This window comes from Tamandua tetradactyla, chromosome 7 (genome assembly GCF_023851605.1).
Source record: "Tamandua tetradactyla isolate mTamTet1 chromosome 7, mTamTet1.pri, whole genome shotgun sequence".
NCBI lineage: Eukaryota > Metazoa > Chordata > Mammalia > Pilosa > Myrmecophagidae > Tamandua > Tamandua tetradactyla.
In genome coordinates this window covers 106,278,734-106,301,077 of record NC_135333.1, presented here as the reverse complement: position 1 = coordinate 106,301,077, position 22,344 = coordinate 106,278,734, and the positions used below count along the sequence as shown (strand labels likewise).

General features: G+C 37.5%; 1 protein-coding gene across 3 annotated transcripts in view; it reads left to right on the top strand.

Annotated features, from left to right (window-relative positions):
• The window catches only part of SLC38A1 (solute carrier family 38 member 1), a 68,177-nt gene that overhangs the window by 6,654 nt on the left and 39,179 nt on the right, over window positions 1–22,344 (top strand). For all 3 annotated transcript variants that reach the window (XM_077170655.1, XM_077170656.1, XM_077170657.1), the window contains exons 2-4: window positions 8,553–8,771; window positions 17,114–17,189; window positions 17,478–17,593. In XM_077170655.1, the coding sequence (XP_077026770.1) occupies window positions 8,650–8,771; window positions 17,114–17,189; window positions 17,478–17,593 (314 nt within the window). In that variant the 5' untranslated portion in view covers window positions 8,553–8,649. The remainder of the gene's footprint in view (window positions 1–8,552; window positions 8,772–17,113; window positions 17,190–17,477; window positions 17,594–22,344) is intronic.

Here is a 22,344-nt window from a genome sequence, read left to right as displayed (position 1 = left end):
CCACAAGGTTACTTTCCAGATAAAAAGCTCTGAGTGATTGACAAAGTCAGGAAAGCTGGAGGAGAGGAAATGGTGATGCACGGTGCTAGATGGGATGAGACCACAAGCATTAGGGATGAATCTTGGGCAAGGAGAAAATGCCTTTTCTTCTGAGATTGCCTACTGATTCCCAATCTTTTTACTTCCAAGTGCTATTTTATTTTTTTTCCATCTCCCAAGGACCTTATGTTTTCAAAGATTTTGAGTAGCAACTTTAGCTTTTTATTTTAATTGATGTATACCTTATCTGCCGTTCAATGCCCAGATCTTAAAAATTCAGCTTAATGGTTTTGACTGTCAACTTTAATTTTTAAGTCATTTTTCATTCCTATGACTTGAAAAATATATAAGATTACCAGTCAGAACCTTGGACTGTCACATTGAGTGAATGCACTTTAGCCAAAAACAAGGATATCTGACATTTTAGTTATCCTCTTTAGCCTGTTCAATGCCTTATTATTATTATTTTGCATGGGCAGGCAGCAGGAATCAAACCCAGGTCTCCGGCATCAATGCCTTTTGAAATATAGAAAAACAGCTCATAGTGCTATATTATTACCATCTCAGGGATCTACAATCCAAGGACCCCAAATTGGTAACCAAATCTAGTCAATTAAGAAGGCAGCCAGAAAGAATAGGACCATCATTGGCCTTAGGCTTAATATTTTCTCAAAACCACTGACCTAGCTCAAGTATTACTACAGAGGAGTTGAGCCAGGAGAGGCAGGCTATTATTAGTTTTTCAGAATAAAAACCCAATAACAATCAAAAATGAATTTTAAAAGAAGTGTATGTGTCTGGTTATTTAGTGATAAAAATTATTTTTTTTATCGATGGTGATATTGTGGTTTTTTTTTTTTTAAAGGCTTATCTTTTAGGGATGTATGCAGAAATGTTTGCAGATAATATAGCATCTGGTATCTGCTTCCAAATAATTCTAAGTGATGGTGGGGGTAAAAATGCAATGAGATTGGCCTGAATTGATTGTTGCTGGAGTTTATACATGGGGGTTTCATGATACTTTTGTCTACTTTTTTATGTGTTTAAACTTTCCCATAAAAAGTTTTAAAAGGGAGGAAAAGATAGAATTAAAAATATTTATCAGAATTCAGTTGCATTTCACAGAGACCTTTCCTGTTAAGAAAAAGGGATGTAATACAGGGAATTGTGTACCTATAAAATTGTTGGAGAACAGGCTGTAATCTGGGCTCCTAGGAATGATTAGCAGAACACCATTCAACTGGCCTGGCAGGGGAACTTATATTTATGCCTCCATCAAGAATATGGGAAGTCAGGAAGCCATTGTTTCAATTGCATGCTGCAGGAACATATCATTTGAGCCAAATCTGGTGATCAGGAATCCATAGTCACATCTATTGGCTCCAGAACTGCACCAGCAAAATGGACACCTCCCCCCATCCCACCTCCATACTTGATTCATTTCTGAACTCAGGGCTTTCAAGAATGCAGCTAATGGGTGGATTCTAAATCATACCTAGAACAACTCTAGTTGCAAGGAACTCTGGGAAATGTAGTTTTTTGTGTGTCTGTGGGGTTTTTTTGTTTTTTTTTTTTAAACTTTTTATCCTCTGCAGATCTAAATTAGAAAGAAGTGGGAATGCTGGAAAACTTACTGGATGCTGTGGCCTATAGTTAACAGGAAGACAGCAACAATACCAGAGCATTATGGGGGTAAATTATTTAGGGGGAGGGACAAGATCAGGGGAGGTTTTGGTTTGATATTTGATGAGGCTATCATCAATTTTTTTTTTTTTTTTACTGGTTCTTTGTCTCTTTGGACCAATGAAAATTGTCTAAAATTGAGAGTGCCGCTGATTGTACAACCAAGAGAAGACACTGTAATAATGGTTTATTTAGGACATTATCCAGAATGCGCAATGGATGAGGGGGCTGGATAGTTGATTGTAGATGTAATTAGCCACAGATGCAGTCACCTGACTGATGATTTAATACAACAGCCTTCTGGTTTATCAACCAGCCATGAAATATCCTTGCAGCAATGGAAAAACCAGTGCTTGCCTGACCAGAAAACTGGGCATCATCACTTGGTCCAGAACCTAACCATCACATGATGGAATACTGTGCAGAATTGAATGAACCTTGGGGATAATATGTTGTGCAAAATAAGCCAGAAACAAAAGAAAAAATAGGCTGTGGTCTCTTTCAGGAGATACTTATAAGAAAATTGGAGCCAAGAGTGTAAGCTTGTGTGGTAGTTAGATTCAGTTGTCAACTTGGCCAGGTGAACGTACCGAGTTTTGTTGCTGCGGATATAAGCCAAAGGTATGTGAACCTCATCTGTTGTTGATTTACATCTGGTGTCGGCTAGGAGGCGTGCCTGCTGCAATGAAGGATGTTTGACTTAATTGGCTGGTGCTTAAATGAGAGAGCGCAAGTAGCACAGCCTAAGCAGCTCGGCATTCCTCATCTCAGCACTCGCAGCTCAGCCCAGGCCTTTGGAAATGCAGAAAGAAGTCACCCTGGGGAAAGGTGTTGGAACCCAGGGGCCTGGAGAGAAGGCCTGCAGAGAACATCCTGTGCCTTCCCACGTAAGAAAGAACCTCAGTGGAAAGTTAACTGCCTTTCCTCTGAAGAACTAACAAAATAAATCCACTTTTATTAAAAGCCAATCCGTTTCTGGTGTGATGCATTCCGGCAGCTAGCAAACTAGAACAGCTTGTATACAGCTATCCTTAGCTGAAAGTTTAAATGTATTTCTAGATTCTGAAACATTGAGTTATATGTGTATCAACAGCCATTTCCCTGGAACTTTGAATACCTCTGTGTCACCTAAGATTCAAAGCTGGAGTTCTGCAGCTCTGAAAGTCAGCATTGCTACATACAAGTAACAGTTAAAGTAAGCAAAAGAGATCAGCCTTCAATTAGAGATAAAAACAAAGTCAATCTAGTTGGGACTAGGGTAAATCAGAAAGAGGGTAAAAGATGATAGTGCATGTACTCTAGAGCTTTACCTACTGTCTGAGACCAAAGGCAGAGGGGTTTATGGTGTCTAGAACCTAAATTTTCTGTAACACACAATCAATTCTAAATTTTCTGTCTGGATAGCTCATTTAAACAACCCAAACACATAGAGCCCAGAATGGAAACCAGACCTTGTAATTCTGAATAGCTTAATGTAATACCTGGAGACATCCTAGACTATGGTGGGCTGATAATTAAAAAGTATTGGTAGAGTTCTTTGAGGGCTGGATTAAAAATATGGAAATATTAAACTTTTCTACCTGGAAAACCCCTGGAGCTCTCTCAAACATTAGGGACTCCCAAGAAAATAGGCTTGTGAGGCTTGTCCTTAGGAAATTCTTTCGGTAACAGTGAAACTAAGACTACCTATAATTACATCTAAGAGTTGCTTCCAGGAAACCTCTTTGGTTGTTCAGATGTGGCCTCTCTCTCTCTCTCTATAAGCCCAACTCTGCAAGGAAAACTATTACTCCCCACCCCCACCCCCTGCCAGTGGGACATGACATTCAGGGGTGAAAGTCTCCTTGACAACAGGGGACATGACTCCCAGGTATAAGCCTGGCCTTGGCTTCGTGGGATCGACACTGACTTCTGGGCTAAAAGGGGGAAAAGAAATATAACGAAATAAGGTAACATTGGCTAAGAGAGTTCAGATGGAGTTGAGAGACTATTCTGGTGGCTACTCTTATGCTTCAGCTAGATATTACTTATTACCATGGTTTGCCATAACCCAACTAACATCATTTCTGTTAACCCTAAAGAACACCTGGGGTTCTAACTGAGATGTTAAAGAAGTTCCATGTACTAAATTTACTTTCCTGAAACTTAAAACCTCTAGAGGGCTCCTAGGCCAGATAAGTCCTGAAACCCATAGGGGCCATCCAAGAATATCAACTAATTCCATCCCCCTATCTTATATATTTGACACCCCTTTTCAGCATAAAAAGTTAGAATAGCTATAGCCCTAAGACTCCCATAGTTTGGTAGAAGGATCAGAGGAGAAGGAGGAATTATAGCAGAGAAGATAAGATTTAACAAACAAGTGTGACTTAACAAAGTAGTATGACTGCTGAATCACTATAATGTTATTTCTTTTAGCTTCCAGTGTTTGGGAGCAGCTAGAAGGAAAAACTAAAAATGTGAAATGGTAACCCATACTGAACTTTGAAATCTGTTCTATAACTACTTGTTAAAATGTGCTTTAAAAATTATTGCTTTTTTTGTATATATATTATACTTCACAATAAAAGCTGTTTACAAAAAAGAAAAGTGGGAACAAATATGGAGAGGACCATGTATGGATCTACCACAAAGAATATTAACAATTGAAAATGTATTTTTGCTTGTTTATTCCCCAAAATAATTTTGGCTGTTGTTTAAGTTACAAAATACTCTTTGGTTTGGTTTTCTCTCCATAAGATTTTAATAAGCTTCTGTAAGACCTACACATTTTATTTCCTGTTATTCCAGAATGTGTACCTTGCTCCCTTTACTCTAGCCAGGTTCATCTCAGAGGTCATATGAGACTATTCCTTACACATTTGGTCTCTATATCTTTGCCTGTGCTGTTCCCAGGGCAAGCAATGCAGTTCCCTCCCATCATTTAAATTCTACCTATTTTTAAAGACATAGTTCAAGTCTTACCTCTTTATAAAACCTTACCTGGTTTCTTTAGGCTCCATTTATTTTCCCTCTCTCCCCTTTATTCCTCCCCCCCCTCCTTCCCACCTTCTCTCCCTCCCTCATTCCTTCTTTCCTTTATTTATTTATTTATTATATTTATTATTATTATTATTGCATGGGCAGGCTCCAGGAATCGAACCAAGGTCTCCAGCTCTGCAGGCGAAAATTCTTTCCAGTGAGCCACCATTGCACCACCCTCCTTTATTTATTTTTGGTCTCTAAAATTTTTGCAAATTTATTATTTGTTCTACTATGTAGTTTAGTCTCTATCATGCAAACGTTTTATGGTACATTGTCATTTTATATGGGGTGGTTTTGCGTGGTTAAAAAGACTCCAGACAACTTGAGGCAAGACAAGTTTCTCTGTATATCCTCTTCTTTGCTACATTATGCCCTGTAGAATATAAAGTAAGTTCATATATTTTACATTGGTTCTATTAATAAAACATACTAATAGGCGTACCAAGATAAAAATGGTTGCCTTAAGGATCTCACAGTTGTGGCAAGGATCAAAATGTTGTGTGTTGTGTAAACTGTAATTTGTGATTATTATTGTAATTGTACAGAAGTTGTAATTTATAACCTATTATAAATGTTGAGAGATAATATTTATGCTTGGGTTAACACCAAAACCTTAACACTGTGACCTTTTGATTAATTTTATAGTCTGATGATCACTTCTGTCTTTCAGTGCGACTGTAATTCTTTGTTCCTTGAATTCCACCAGTTCTTCCTGCCCCTGTGCCTTTGACCATGTTCTCCCCCTACTGAGAAATGTCAACTCAGGTCCATCTCCACTTGTCAATCCCCTGCCCACTAGGCAGCATGAAGGTGCAGCAGTACAGGTTGGATGTTAATTTGTGGTACAGTCCAGAATTTTGGCAAACATCAGCAATAATGGTGTAGACCTGTGTTTGCCACCATAACTCAGGATAGGGGCAACATCTTAAGTGAAAATAGTATGTTTTAAAAATTATTTATTTGTTATGATTTCCATTTTTGTAAGTGTATACATTTTTAAATTTGTTTCATCATTCATTTTACATGTATTAACTGAGTGCCTACTGTGTGCCAGGAGCTATGCATAGAAAAACCCTGGAAGATCAGACCCCAATTGATTTACAGTATCATCTGTGCTTGCTGAGCTGGCTTTTTTCTCTTATTTTCTCTTCCCTAGGCAAAATTGTATTTTCTAGTTTTTCTTAAAAACCCGATGTTGTTACTAATAAGGAACTATTATGATTTAAAAAAAACTGATTCTTCAAAATGTTTACAGTATAATGCTACATGGAAAGAGCATGTTAAAACAATAAAATCCCAGTGTTGGGGAGTGGTGGAGAGAAAAGTATATGAAAACAAATAAAAGAAAGGAAAAGGAAAGAAGGAAAGGAAGGAGAAAATACATCAAAATCTAACAGTAGCCCATTTTGGGTGGTAGGATTTTTTTTTTTTTTTTAGACTGTCTATTCTAAAGATTCTACAGTGAGCATGTATTAGTTTTAGAAACAGAAAAAATTTGTTTCCAAGGTCCAGTCCTGATGCGACTTTTCTGTGAGGTGGCCTCAGGTCCTTGAATTTGACCTCATGTTCTTTTCGAAACCCTTCATCACCTAATACTCAATAAACATATGATAAATTGAATTAGCTGATTTTTCCAAGTGTAGCCTCAAACTTAGTGAAAGCTGCCATTACCCTAGTTAATTTTTTCTCCTCATTTTCCAGTGTTTATTTACCAGAACACATTAGGTTTCAGATAGGCTATTTCAAAACAATAAAGATGTATACAATGTGATTATATTATAATTTGTCCTGTTATTTCCTTAATACTGACCTAATTTTGGTGGCCAAGTCTTCTTCAGTTCTTTTTCTTTTTTTCCCTTTTTGCTTTTTGGTCCACTTTTAAAAACTACTAGTTTTATATGTATTGTTATTTGTATATGCATTTATACACACACACACACTTGTATTTGATATGAAATTTAAGCAATGGACTCCTGATCTATTACAAGTCAACCCCTTCCTCTTCTCAGAAAATTTTTGTCTGGTGCTATATTTCTTACCAGTTAGTGGAGAGAAAAGGACTCCCTAACCCAGTTAGAAACACCAACTACTGAATCTTAACTTTATTTCAGGCCTGCTATATCACTTCAGAGCCTTTAAGGGACTAACAGAAGACGGAGTCAGTGTGGTAAGACTCCTAGAAATTCCGCAGTGCTGCCTGTTTGCAAGCTTTCATCAAAGGGAGCTGAGAGATGGAGAGGCTGGGGGATGAGGGGTCAACCATTTTGATGCATTTCAACTTGGCAAAGTAAATACAGATTGTGAAACATTGCTGCTGTATCAAGGCACTAAAAGCAGTCAGAGCTGGGCCAGTCTCCAGCATTTCCAGCCTGGGTGGGAGTGTCAGTGGCCAGATTGGCTTAGACCAGGAGTCAAGAGACTCAAACCTCGCTCAGTCTGGCTTTCTGCCTTCCAAGAAAGCCCCTGCTCTGCAGGAAGGAGGGGGTTCCTGGGACCTGAGACATTAGAAAGTACTTAGGTTGTAGAAGTTTTCATAGATCCTTGAACCAGGGCTGGAACCAGGGGAGTCTCGTTCTAGAGAGAAGACTGAATAAAAAGGAATAATGTATCACCTGACTGTGGAGAGAAAATACCTGAAGTCTCATTCTAGATCACTTTCTGTGGGCCCTTAACCGTATTATCAATTAACGTAATGCTTGTTTGGGACACACTAGGATGCTTAGATGGACATGTTGGAGTTTTGACACTTACCTATGTAACAGTTATCTTCTGTTACAGTGAGGTCATTGATTTCACCTAAGTAGAAAATGGTCAAATAGATAGATGAATATTTTTTCACTAACATTTTCTATGCAATGAACGAAATGGCTCTGAAAAATTGTGGAATTCAGAATCAGACAATTTCGGAACTATCATCCGAGGGAATTTACCCCTATAAGGAGACTCTTGCTGAAATAGCCTGCTTCATTCCATGGTCCCTGTCCTCTCACTGAGAGCATCCTGGTGAGATTCCCATGCATAACAGGTCTTGTTTTGAAATTGCATTTGTCTCTGTGGCCACCTGCTTTTGCTTTGTGATGCTGTGTGTCCAAAACTCTTTTTTTCACAAATGTACTACTAATGACCTCTCAAATTTAATAATGGTCATCCATGTATGGAAAAATGTGGACTCTGGAAGTCTTTTGTTTCTGATGTGGAGATATAGTATCATGTGGATTAACCCCAATCCCTTGAACACAATTTTTTTTAATTCCCTAATTCTCTGACATGGAGTGATTTTACTGAAGAGATTAATTTAATCTCTTGCAGTTGGTGGATAAACTGTTTGCTAAATTTCAAAACACAAATTTGTTCTTTGCTGGTTGACCACTATCTCTCATAATGACATTTATTGATGATTTCCATTTTTATTAAGCTGGGATTTCTCAATCAGAGGTGCTTTTGTATCCATGCAGCTATATGTGTGCCTTGCGATCTGACACATTGAAAGAACTGAATTGCTTTCATGTTAAACATACTGTTTTAATAAAAGGATGTCAATATTGCCTGCAGCTGGCATGGTATTCCTATAAATGTGAGCATAAAGATTATGGGACATGACTCATAATTAAAAAGGGAGGGAGATTTGTTGAAAGCCATAAAATTTAGAGATAAGCTACTCTAACTTGTATAGAAATTGCTTTGATGCATCAAATAGCAAAATGTAAATGGTTTGTGATTAAGTTAATCATTTGTTTACCTGTAATAGTTCATTTTTAATCAATGTGTTACTCATATGTTTGTTTTTTCATTTTGTTGTATTTTAGGCGTGTCACTCTTATTCTTGCGGCTGCTGTCTACTTGCAAATACACTTGGAACAGGAGAATTTGGACCAATTTTTTGAGTAAAGGTACTTTCTAAACATGATGCATTTTAAAAGTGGACTCGAATTAACTGAGTTGCAAAATATGACTGTGCCCGAGGATGATAACATTAGCAATGATTCCAATGATTTCACCGAAGTAGAAAATGGTCAGATAAACAGGTGAGTGTTTTTCCACTAACCCTTTCTATCCTATGAGAGAAATGGTTATAACAGTTATTCTGAGTTTCAGTTATTCCCTTTTATTATTCATTACTAAATTTGTGCTCTATTTGAAGATGTAATTTGAATTTCTTATGTGACATCTGTTCATAGGCTGCAAAAGCAAATGAAGCAAATAGGAAAGTAATTTACTCATCCTTTCAATTCATTTAATTGAGTTTAATAAAAGTGTATAAATACATTGGACCCCAACCAGCCCTAACTTCCCCAAAGCTCTGTGCTTATGAATTAGACAGACTGCTGGAATTTCACTATATCCCACATCTGAAAGTGTACTACAGACATCTGACCTTGCCCACATTTTTTTTTATTAATTAAAAAAATTAACTAACACAATATTTAGAAATCATTCCATTCTACATATGCAATCAGTAATTCTTAATATCATCACATAGATGTATGATCATCATTTCTTAGTGCATATGCATCGATTTAGAAAAAGAAATAGCAAGACAACAGAAAAAGAAACCTTGCTCACATTTTAATCAAGAAGTGGTCATAGTTGTAATTACCAATGTTTCTGTGTTAAAACTACCCTATACATCTTTCCTAATGGGGATTGAAAAAAAAAATGATAATAGCTGAGCCCAAATGGCTCTTGAGAAACTGTAGTAGAGAAATGTACATGAAGGAGAAAGAAAAGACAAGATACCATGAGTGAGAGACAGTGCAGAGGGAGGAGGGAGAGAGGCAGGGTGGGAAGAGTGCTGGCCGGGAACTTCAGCTACTGACCATGACCTTGAACAAGTGTGTCCTTCTAGCTCATGAGTCCTGTGTTTCCTAAGTTATTAGAGTGGGACTAAATGTCTGTTACAGTTCCTTCCAGCTCAAAAAGACTATCAATTGGAGCATTCTCTGACCTGCTGATTTTACAGACTTCTTGAATGGAGCTTTAGGAACCTTAATAGGAAGCTCTCCTGCCTAGGGATTAATGGTGTGGCTTGTTTGAAGCACGAGACCTCCTAGAAGGCTGGGAGAAGCGAGTGGGGCATATAGGACTGCTTTGCTTATTAGATGCTAGACTTTGGGGGTGGAGGTGGTGGTGGGGGGGGGGTCAAGAGAAAATTGGGATGGAGAAGTATAAAAACATGTGTCAGCTAACCAGATATCTTCCTAAGCATCATTTCTGATAATCTATTGTACATTCTGATACAGTGTATAGTTGAAAACCCAGCATAGGGCTTAGGTTCTATCATTGACATACACGAGATGTTGTGGCCCCTGCCTTTTCTCCTTTTTTCCTCCCTTAAATGCTCTTAGAGGTTGATTTTCCTCGTTACCATCCTAGTATTATTTACTGTGTGAGGTGATGTTTCTTATTTTTGGACTCATGTTTACTTCTTTCACTTTTTCTGGGTCATGTTAATAATCACCACCATTTCTTAAGTGCCAGGTATTTTACATACTTACCACTTAGCCTTATAATCATCATGAAAAGCAGGTGTTCTTTTGCCAATATGGAATATTTAAAAATTTGATTGACAAATGAGGAAACAGTCATAGAGAAATAAAGTGTCTCATCCAAGTGCACCTATATTTGGGTTTGGTAAAAAAGCCTGTTTTTTTTTTTTTTCCCCCAACCTGATAATCTATACTCTTGACCTAAAAAAGCCTGTTTTTAATAGTTCTGTTAAACTATCCCAGTGCCATCTTATGCTCTTTACTCCTGGAGATGTGATGTCTGTAATCATGGCTGACCTCCAGTTACAGCAGAAGGCATTCTAATCACATCACAGATATATATAACAAAGCTTCATCTCAAAGCATGGAAACCATGAGAGCCTTAAAATGAGAGTCATTTCTAATATTCAGTTTAGAATCTGAGCTTGATTTTTTAAAAATTTTACTTATTAGAAAGATTAAATAATTGAAATGTTTGACACTTGCAGCAGGTGCCCCTCCTTTGGGCACCTTGCCTAGATGTGCTCATGTCCTCATGCATCATGACTAATGCAATGAATTGGTAGAGGAGCAGAGTTATTGGGTATTGACCACTATTATTTTATTTTTTTGCAGAACTTGATTCCACTACTGTGAATGCAATGTGGTGTGTTTATTTATTTATCTTATCTCCCCTCCTTTACTGATATGGTCCATGACTCTTGCTTCATTTCTGTTTCTGGGACAATTAAAATAAAAATAAACAACAGCAGCATACTAATGCATGAAGCCAATAAGGGTAAATAAAAACTATAAATGACACCAGACATTTTTTTTTTTATTCAAGTTCCTATTGGTTGTCATGTCGTGGCAGTCCCTGATTCCTGCAAAAGTCAGACTCAAATCCCCACCACCACCACTCTTCTTGGAGCTTTCTGATATTCATGGGAAGAAAGTAGGCCCCGTTATTTGTACCTGAAAGAACCACCCCCCAACAATGGTGAACTAGATAATAGTGTCTCTTTTTAAGAAGCTAGGCAGAGAAAAAGTTGAAAACAGGACAATTGGGCTATTGATATCTGGTTACTTGGCATCTAGCTCATAGCTTTGTTTGGAAACTCCCCACCAGGATAATATAAGCATCTTTTTTTTTTCAAGTTTAGTTAAAAATGGAGTAGAACCATTTGGGCCTTAAGACACTTCTGGACTTATTCCAGTTTGATTTATTCCATGCCCTGATTTTTGAGTTGTGTTGCAGAAACCTATGCCTGGAATAGAAAAACCTTTCAGAATATCTACTAGAGCAGTGTTGTTGACACTGGTGCATATGAAACACCTGAAACCTTGTTAAAACCGAGTCAGTAGGTCTTGGATGGGGCTTAAGAATCTGATTTTATCCATCTGTCAGTGATGCCCATTCCACTGGCCCATGGACCACACTTTGAATAGCAGGATCCAGACTCTTTTCTGTACATGAGCTTCTTTAGAGAAGGGACTGTCCTAATCATCTGTCTGTCCCTTCTGCTGTCATACCTATCATAATGCCTGGTTCAGGGTGGACATTACAAAAATTATTTGTTGAATGAATGAATGAGAGAGACAGAGAGAGAGATAGAGCGATAGATGCTAGTTAGATGCATAGCTTTGGAGTTAGACCTGTATTAAATACTGGCTCTATCAAAATATAGTTGTGTAAAAAAAAAAAAAGAAAAGTGTGATCTTGTGGTTTAAATCTCAGTCCCATCCCTGTAAGACAGGATGATAATACCTTCCTTCATGGGGTTTTTGGGGAGTATTAAATGCAATATCATTTGTGGGTTCAAGAGCTCAAGAGTCAGCCTGCTTAGGTTCAAATCCTGGCTGAACAGTTTGGCTACTAGTAATGTAACTTTCCCCAAGTTACTTATATTCTCTAAAATGGAGTTACTAAATACCATCTACCACATGTAATTATTGTGATGATAAATGAAAAAATGCATGTGAAGTATTTGGCACAGTGTCTGGTAATAATAACCCTCTTGGTATAAGAATAGTTTATATCGATAAAAGTACCTCCCTCTTTCTTTGGCAAGGACTCTTTTCCTGTTCACCCCAAAGAACGATAGTTTTTCTTTAGGCTTTGGTTGATTGCTGTTTATTGTTAATTTGGTGAAATATTAGTGGATTATCTTGGGTGTATCCTGGCAAATATTCATATGTATTTTAACATTTGTCAGCTCTTGTTTTCAGCTGTATGTACAGTTGTTGTTATGATCTAGAAAGTATTTAACACAATTTGAGAGTTTTCCACCAATATTTGCTCTTAAAAGGATTGGGGACAACTCCTGATATTACATCCTACATCAGGCTCTTTTGTTTTGTTGTGTTTTTTGTTCTTGTACGTCTTTCAGAATACATGTACTACATTTTTTATCATTTTGGAATGGAAAGACCTTTTAAAAGTTATCCCTTCTTTTCTCCTAATATCTTTTCTTCATCTTAATGAAAAAGATTCCATAATTTCCTCCTATATTCAATTTCTAAGTAAAAAATTCTTCTCTGTTAATTGCTCCTGTTAAAAGCTTTTTTCCTATTTTCAATAGGCTTATTCATCAAATAAGGCTTTGTTTGCCTCTCAGCCTTCTCTCCTCTTTTAGTGGCTGCCATTTCTTTAGTTCTTTTTCATATGTTTTCCAATCTGTTTGTTCCTTGTTTCCCTCTTCCTGTTCTCTTCCTTTTTCTTTATAGAATGATAGAATTTCAGGGAGGGAACAAGGGAAGGTCATTTCAGTTCAATTATTCATCTCTTTTTTGTTATGATCCTTGAATAAAACACTATAATCTAGTAAACGCTGACTGCTAGAAATTAAAATAGGAAGAGTATTTTATGTGAGACCTGTCATTTAATTGGAGTGTGTTGCTGAGAATGATTTAGTTTTGATTTTAAATAACACCTCTATATTGCTAACCTGCCCTTCATACTGTGCTTAAATGTAACACCTACATACTTTTTAAGGCATTGTCTGTTCAGGGCCACTGAGTAAGTGTAAGTTTTTGTTTTGTTTCGTTCACGGAGCAATTGGTTACCTAATACTTGGTACAGACTGACTCAGAGAAAATGCTATCTTAATAATACTTTTATCATCAGGAGACCAGGTGTCAAGGTCACTTTCTCTTCCCATGGCACAGTTTAAGTCAATAAAGAAAAATTTTAAATCAATTTCTTGCCCAGAGGTCCATGCTTTTTAATAAGCATTTGCGTTTTGAAAATGGTGAGATAACTGAAGCTTATGCTAAACTGCTTGACCTAGTTATTTTGAACGGAATTTTCCTTTAAAATAGGTTGGTTTTATTATTACTTTTTAAGTTTATCAAAATGCAAAGCAAAAAATTAAAAACTTAAAAGAAGAAAAAGTGGAAACACCTTAAGGAGAATCAAGAGGCTTTCTTTAAGGACTTCATTCTCATTGAGCTAGATTTCCCTGCAGTCTAAGCTACTCCCTAATTTCTAACTAGCAGATGCCATCACGTTCAGTTCATTGAGGGTCCTGCTGAGGTGCTAATGCTCAGGTATCAGGAGAGAGCCTGCATCTGAGAGGCAGATGCATTCTGGTTGCAGCATGCATTGAGTTGGCACAGTGGGCGCTACAGGAAAGGGAGTACATAGGTCAGAGTCAGAATACTCACTTCACACCAGAGTGCAGGAAGACCCGTGGCCTGAACTGACAGGAAGGCGTTGGCTGCGGGGAGGAGCGAGGGCTTCCTGAAGCCTGGGTGGATTCCCGCTGCCACCTCATTTTTCAGTCTGTACCCCAGAAGGCACTGGTCTTGTCACAGCCCTTTGCCCCTCTTAGGTCGATCGTCTTGAGAAGCAGAGGGGGCTAATCCCGCAACTTGGAGGCAACGTCAAATTTAGCAGAAACTGGAGTTGCAGAGTGAGGAATTTGTATTTGAAACTGATTCAGTGTGGGAGGCAGTGAAGATTTGGGGGGTGCAGGAGACCTATTGCCACAGAGAGAGGACCAGAGGCGGAAGAATCAGACTAAAAGTTTTAGGTGCTTTTTAACGGTTACTTGTTAAAACAGCTGTGCATGTCAATATCATCGTTCTCATTCTGCAAGAAGTAACTGCAGTCATTCAGGGACCATGACCTTTAGTTGCACAGTGTTTGACCTGCTGAAAGACTTCCCTGCCCACCAGACCTCTGTCACCAATTCCAAGGTGTTCTGCTCCCCCTGGAACTTAGACCTGTCGATCATAGGTGGCGTATTGGTGTTTCCTTCGGCTTCTTTGAGAATATTCAGGCTCTTCCTTGAATTAAAAAACAATTTAACTTATCTTTCGAGAGCAAGTCCTTCCACAAAAAAGGCAAGTGGAGGACTCGTTGTATTAAGATTTGTAGACTTGTATTGGTTGTTAGAATTAGTCTGATTCAGCACAGTCTTTTTATTAATAACAGCATCACTTAAATACGAGTCAATCTTATTTTGGAAAATCCGGCACTCACATTTCCTCAGGCGTCCTGCGTGAACGGTAAGGCTGCTTTCCCCTGCCACTCTATAGCCAGACCTGGTAACCTCAAGTCCGTGGAAAGATTTAAAAGAGCCAAAAGAAAGGTCAAACTGATCATTAGCAAAAATGATATTAAATGGCCGGAGTTGGTCTCTGTCTTAGTTTCCTAGGGCAGCTGTAACAAATTACCATGAATTTGTTAGCTTAAAAAACCAGAAGTTTATTCTCCCAGAGTTCTGAAGGCCAGAAGTCTGAAATCAAGGTGGCGGCAGAACTGTGCTCTTGCTGCTTCCAGCGGCCTCTGGTCTTTCTTGCCTTGTGGCAGTAAAACTCCAGTGTTTGCTCCCTTCACATGGCCTTCTCCCTGTCTCTTTCCCTGTGTCTTTTCTTATAAGTTCCCCTGTTATATTGCATTACCCGGACCCACTGCACTCCGGTATGACTTCATGTTAACTAATTACCTCTGTAACAGCTCTGTTTCCAAATAAGGTCACATTCTGAGGTGGTGGGATGAGGACTTCAACATATCTTTTTTGGGGGACACATTTTAACCCATACCGGTCTCCAAAGAGGTCATTCTCTGCCTTTCACAAGTCTCTGCCTTTAGGTTTCTTCTGAATAGTTCCCACCTCAGTAATGGTTTCTCCTTCTCTAGATTCCTTATTTCATCTTAATTTTGCAAGGCCTGAGGCTTGTATACTCATGCTAGCTGTTGCAGTCTCTCCTTAGTTGGAGTGTTAGCTCTTGTGGGTCAGGAGGCCGAGTGTTTCTTCTTCCCTTCCATCCCTCTCAGTGATGGACAGATCCTAAGCAAAGGCAGTTGCCAATTTGAATGAATAGCAGATTGTGCTGCTCATACCAAGTGTTGGTCTCATGGTAGGTTTTTAGTATCTATGTTGCCTGTCTTTGATTTATTCTGAGTAATAAATCAATGCTAAGAGAATCCAAATCTCTTGGATTAAAGGTGAAATAAATAAACCCACATCAGTGATATATGTTTCTCAAAAAATGTTTTATTGTAAAATAGAGTATCATTCAAAAAAGTATGTGTAGATAATGTACAGTTTAATGATAAATGCTCTGTAAAGTTTTCCAGGTTGAGCTATTTTACATTTATTAATGAAAGAATTCACTGCGGTTTTTTTTTTTCTTTCCATAACCATGTAATTAAACTTCCAGACCTAGAAGAGCTAAAGAGCTTCCCTAACATGTCTTACTAATATATGCATCACTTTGCCTACGAGTGCACTTTTCTTTGACAAAAGCACTGGATTTTTTTAGTGGGGAAATTTTTTAAATTGGAAATTTAGGCCATTCAATTCTGGTGTTAATCCTATTGGATATATTTGGTGGTTCTTAGAGCATTTAAATTCCTAATTCCATATTCCATATATTTGCATATAGTTTATTCCATTCAGTCTGTCTGAATCTTTCCTATCCCAACTAAATCCCATGTCGCCAATACAGAGTAGTAACTAACAAAAATCTATTGCTTTTACTCTGCCAGACACCATACTGATGTTTTATACATGTTCTCTCACTTAATTTTTCCAGTAATACCATGAGTTAATGTAGTAGTGTTACTTGCATTTCACAGATGAGGTCAAATGCCCAGGCTTTCAGAGCTGGTGAGGATTTGAATTCAAGTTCTAAATCCCATGCTTTCATGGAATTTCATGGTTAAGCTCTGACCTAATCATGGCCCTGTGCCATCCCTGCCAGCCCCCTGCCCCCCACACCCGTAATTTCCTAATTTGGGCTCCTGTACCTAATGCCTGCCTCACATATTCCCATATTTCCCCCATCACCTGTCCCAGTGACTTGCATGTAGCAGGTGCTGAATGAATGCTTGATGGAGAAACAGTTGTTTGCTTTTTTACAGAGATGGAATTCCTGTTTAATTTTTTGCTGCAAGAATGTGAGCTCAGAAGGAGACTTATCTCCAGTATTCTTTTAAATACCAGCTTTTATATTTTGTATCTAATTTTCCAATTCGAGAAAAACTTTTACAAAAGTTAACTTACATGGTACATAGTGTTTTAATTTACCGTTAAAATGATTTGAAATGTATAATTCTTTCGGACTTTTGGTTCTTTCATTTTACCTCAAGATGAGCATCTACTCTTTACTGTTTTGTTCTAGACAGAGTGAGAGATATTAACATGAATAAGTCAAAGTACTTGTCCTTGGGACATCTGTATTTTATTTGGAAAAATAGATATGTAGACAACTAATTAATACTGGCACTCAAATAAAGTGGGAGGGAATTTTGAATAGGACTCTAAATCCTTAGGGAATTGACAGGTAACTTTTCATGTGTACTATGTTTTGGTAAGTAATAAATCACTTAGTCATGATGTTAAGCTTCAATCATTATCATGAGGTTAAATGTATTATACATGTCTTTACAGCAAGTTTATTTCTGATCGTGAAAGTAGAAGAAGTCTCACAAACAGCCATTTGGAAAAAAAGAAATGTGATGAATATGTAAGTGTCATTATAATAAAATACGCTTTTTAAAATCACGTCAGTTGGGATAGATGTTTTTAATTCACGTAGCATAGGACCAAAGCATAGCTATGTGTATTAACCAGGATATTCTTCATGTCATATGTATTTTCTCCTGAAACCCATTAAGAAAATAACTAGACCACTAAGGAAGGGTTTCTTGAATTTTATTTCCATGTTGGTGCGTCATAGCGCTTTAAAAGATTTAGCTTAAACTTTTTGGGGGGACTACTATGCTTAGTGTAAATGTTTTGTTTCTTTGTTTAGATTCCAGGAACAACCTCCTTAGGCATGTCTGTTTTTAACCTAAGCAACGCCATTATGGGCAGTGGGATTTTGGGACTCGCCTTTGCCCTGGCAAACACTGGAATCCTACTTTTTCTGTGAGTGTTGACATTAATGTACTTACAATTTTAAAACTATATTTTCTGTATGTTTCAGTTGGAAGAAATTGGAAATATTGCAAAATAGTTTTTATTTCCAGTACATACTTTTATATTGTTTGTTTGAATGATTTTCCAGAATGTGCCTGATACTTACAAGAAAGAGGAAGGAAAAACAAAGTATTTCTATTAATCAAGAATATTAAAATTAGCATGTCCAAAAAGGATTAAAACACTTGAAAATAGCATTTTTTATATTTGTGGCTCTTTACCTGTCACTTTAAGTCTCTGCTAAATCAGGAGGTATTTAATCCAGCCAGTCACCACTGTGGTATTTGGATTGCTGGGGAACATGTACTGTAACCAGAGATAATTATAGATTTGTTTGTAATAAATATTCAAGAAGCAAAGAAATTTTCAGTATTTTGAAGATGAGAAATTAGTGTTTATTTTTCCTCTGAGATACAATAGAAAGAAATGAGCAAATTTCTTTTAAAATAAGTTCATTTCAAACTGTTGAATGGGACTTTCTGCAAATGTACAGAGAGCTTATCTTTAATTGGAGCAAGACTAAGACAAATCATCATATATATACCAGGAAAATTCTCACCAAGCCTGATTTTCCTCTCTAAGCTCAGAGGGTATGAGTGGTGCTCGATGGTGCCTGAGTGAGAGGAAAAGGAAACCCTTCTCTCCTGGGAACTTGTCCTTTCTCCTCTGACTTTCTGTTCTTCACTGACATGGCTTGGTAGTCCTCCCTGCCACATGGTTTTGAGAGGAGCAAAACATCCTTGGAAGCAGTGACCAAAATGACTACTAATCGACAGATAGTGCATACTACTTTAGAAAAACATGGAAAATGCATCCATTACTTTTTAAGGATCAAAAGTTCCCCTCCCAGCCTCATCCCTGCTGCTCCATGTTGGTCCGTGGCCCTAGGGATTGATATTCTTACTTCTGTGTGTGTAAACTCACTAAAGGTGCCCCTGCTAGGTGTCCAATTCCTGGAAGTAGAACTCTCTGAAGGGCAGTGAATTTCTGGTTGCTAACCTAACTTAGTAAATCCACTATAACTTCCTCTCCTTTTGACTCTGGGTGGAAACTTCTGTGTGTGTATATGTATATATATGTATGTATTTTTGAACAAAGTGCCAGGTTTTACAGGAAAAGGAGAGAGTTGGATAGAATATTTTTTTGTGGTATTTTTTTTGTGTGTGTTGTATAACTGACCATTGGAAGACACCCCAGAGGTAGCTGGGTAGGTACATTTCTGATTATCAGTGCTAATTATGAGTACTAGTTCCAACTTCTCTTCTAAATGGCTATGAAGTCTTAAGCAAATTACTTAGCCACTCTGAGCTTCAATTTCTTCATCATTGAAACAAAGAAATTGCAGTAGAAAAATCTCAGAACCCTGCCAAGCTCCAAAACCATTTTCAGTCATCCCAAATCTGGAAATATCTGTTCAGAAAAATATTTTGCATTTCCTTCCTTCCTTCCTTCCTTCCTTCCTTCCTTCCTTCCTTCCTTCCTTCCTTCCTTCCTTCCTTCCTTCCTTCCTTCCTTCCTTCCTCCTCCCTCCCTCCCTCCCTCCCTCCCTCCCTCCCTCCCTCCCTCCCTCCCTCCCTCCCTTCCCTTCCTCCCTCCCTCCCTCCCTTCCTTCCTTCCTTTTCTCACTCCTTCCCTTCCATCCCTCTCTCTCTCTCTCTTTCTTTTTTAGTTATTGTGATATACCAAGTTATATGTTATCAGTGAAAGAGTCAATTATTTGATGATGATAACAACAGCTCTTGTAGCTCTTATTTTGTGCTAGATACTGCTCTATAAGTATTTTATACTTAACCCTTACAATAACTATATGATGGAGTTACTATTGTTAGCTCTCTGTTTTACGGATAAGAGGACTGAGGCATTGAGAGTGGACTTTTATTTTGGAATCTTCCTTTTTCACTGTCTGGGAATTCCCTGCACTTCTCTTCTGTACTATATCCCTTGTTTCTGTATTCTGTTCTTCCTCTTTCTGGATTTGTTTCCTTGCTTGTGTGGCTAAGAAATGGTGAATGGAAATAAGTTTTTTGAGATCTTCATGTCTAAAAATGTTTTTATTCTATCTTCACCTTCGATTGATAGTTTAGCTAGATATAGAACTTTATACTGGAAATAATTTTCCTTCAGAATTTTAAAGGTGCTCTTCCATTGCCTTCTAGCTTTTTCTTTGGTGACATCCCATATACCTTCAATTCCTGGTCTTTTATAAATAGCCAGTTTGTTGGGGGTTTTGGTTTTGTCTTTTTTTTCTGGAAACTTGTTAAATTTCTTTGTTCTCAAATTTTGAAATTTCACCATGTTGTGACTTGAACATGGGCCTATTCATCCATTGTGTCAGGCAATTGAAATGTCCTTTTCCTGGCCTTCATTTCTGGAGAATTTTCTGAAGTTATTATGACCATGAATTCCATCTTTCTGTTTCATTTTCTCTCTTCCTGAAACAGTTACCCCAGACTTTGGATCTTCTAGAACATTCCTCTGATTTTTACGTATGTATTTTTATTTCTGTAACTCTTCACTGTACTTCCTGTGATATAATCTCATTTTACCCCCAACTCTTCATTGAATATTTTATTTCAGTTATTATTTTTTATTTCTAGGAACTTTTAAAAATTCTCTGCATGCTTCTTTTTTATTATATGATTTATTTCTGCTTTATAGATTTCAGTGTATTCTCCAAGGATTATGATGACAGCTTTTCTTCAATGTGGAATTTCAAACTTTTATAAAAGTAGAGAGAATAATATGAATATTCCTGTGTTCCCTTCATCACATGGCTAAACTTATTTAATTACTCCTCCATCTAGATTGTCTTCAAGCAAAATCCAGCTATCATATCATTTCATCCATAAATGCTTCAGTATTTATAGTCAATCCTCATTATTCATGGAAGTTATATTCTATAAGGTTGCTGAATTGAATTAGTAAATACTAAACCATTGCTTTTAGGGAAATTATAGGGTTAGGTTGCTGTGGAGTCTCTGGTCACAGCATTTTCATCATCTGAGCAATACATTGCCTTGTTTTATGTGTGTTTCTGTTTTAAAGTCACCTTATTTGAAAAATATTATTGATTCGTTAACATTTAACTCATGGCCAATGGCACTATAACTTATGCCTGAATGAAGCTTATCTTACACGTGTTGTTTTTTAGTAAGGTACATCACATCCTTGTGCTTAGGAACCCTAGACAGCACTTCAGCACTACAGTTGGAGGCCATTTTAAACAGTGAAATCACCACAAAAAGAAAAAAATACAAAAAAAGTGGCACTAAATATACTGTGATAAGGGTACTTACATTTTGAAAGCTGAAACAAAAAGACAGAGCATTGCTTTGTTTAGTCTCAGCTGGGAATGTGCCTACTGAGTGACAAAAATTTTTCACTGCTCTGCACATGTATATGAATGACCCTGAAGGCACCGTGAGTATTGATTTTGAAGTTACAAATATGTTTTAATAAGTAGGCAAATTTGCAGTTACAGAATCTGAACAATGAGGTTCAACTGTTATCTCTAAAACATAAGGATAGTGTGCCAATTTGAATCTGTGGTGGACCCTAGAAAAGCCATGTCCTTTACTCCTCATTCAGTATTGCTGGGTGGAAGCTTTTTGATTATCTCCACAGAGATGTGTCTCACTGAATTGTGGGGATTAACCTTTGTTTAGAGAGAAATGTGACTCCACTCATTTAAGGTGGTTCTTGATTAGTTCACTGGAATCATTTAAAGGAGAAAGCATTTTGGAGAGAGTTTGAAAATGATGACAGGACCATGAGAACCACTAGAGCCCATGTAGCCAAAGACCTTTGGAGAAGAAGAAGGAAAACACCCTTGGAAGAGCCTCATGAAACATGAAGCCTGGAAAGAAAGCTGGCAGATGTGCCATGTTTGCCATATGCCTTTCAGTTGAGGAACTCTGAACTTTATCGCCCTTTCTTGAATGAAGGCAACCTCTTGGTGCCTTAATTTGGACATTTCTGTAGGCTTGCTTTAATTTGGACATTTTCACAGTCTTAGAACTATAAACTTGCAATTTAATAAATTTCCCCTTTTTAAAACAATTCCATTTCTGGTTTATTGCATTCCAGCAGCTAGCAAACTAGAACAGATACTTAAAACATAACCATAATGTTGTCATACCTACAAAATTAACAGTTAATTCTCCACATCAAATATTCAGCTACTTTTTAAATTGCTCTGATTATCTCATCAATTTTTAAACAATTGGATTGTTCATATCAGTACCCAAATAAGGTCCATACAGTAACTTGAATGATATGTCTTTTAAATTTCTTTTATTTTATAATTTCCCCCATCTCTCTCTCTCTTCCTTGCAATTTTTTTTTTATTTTTAAGAAATTGGGCTACTTGTCTTGTAGAGTTCCCCACAATCTGAATTTAGTTGATTGTATCTCTGATGTGATTTGTACTTGCAAGTTGGTTTGTTTGTATGTCTTAAACTCTTTCATAGTAGAATCTTTCTTCAGATGTTGGGTGATCTTTCCTTTTCTGCCTATATTTAAGACTGGGGATAAACAAGGCTGATTTGAAGCCTGATATGCATGAGTGGGGCTTGTTAACAATAGCTTCACTTGGGGTGCTCTCAGTAACCCCTTAGAAAATGAAGAAATAATAGCTTGCATAATTTCTTTAGGACTCTTCTCTTTGGCCATTCATATAATCTAAAGATCTTCCAGTCCCT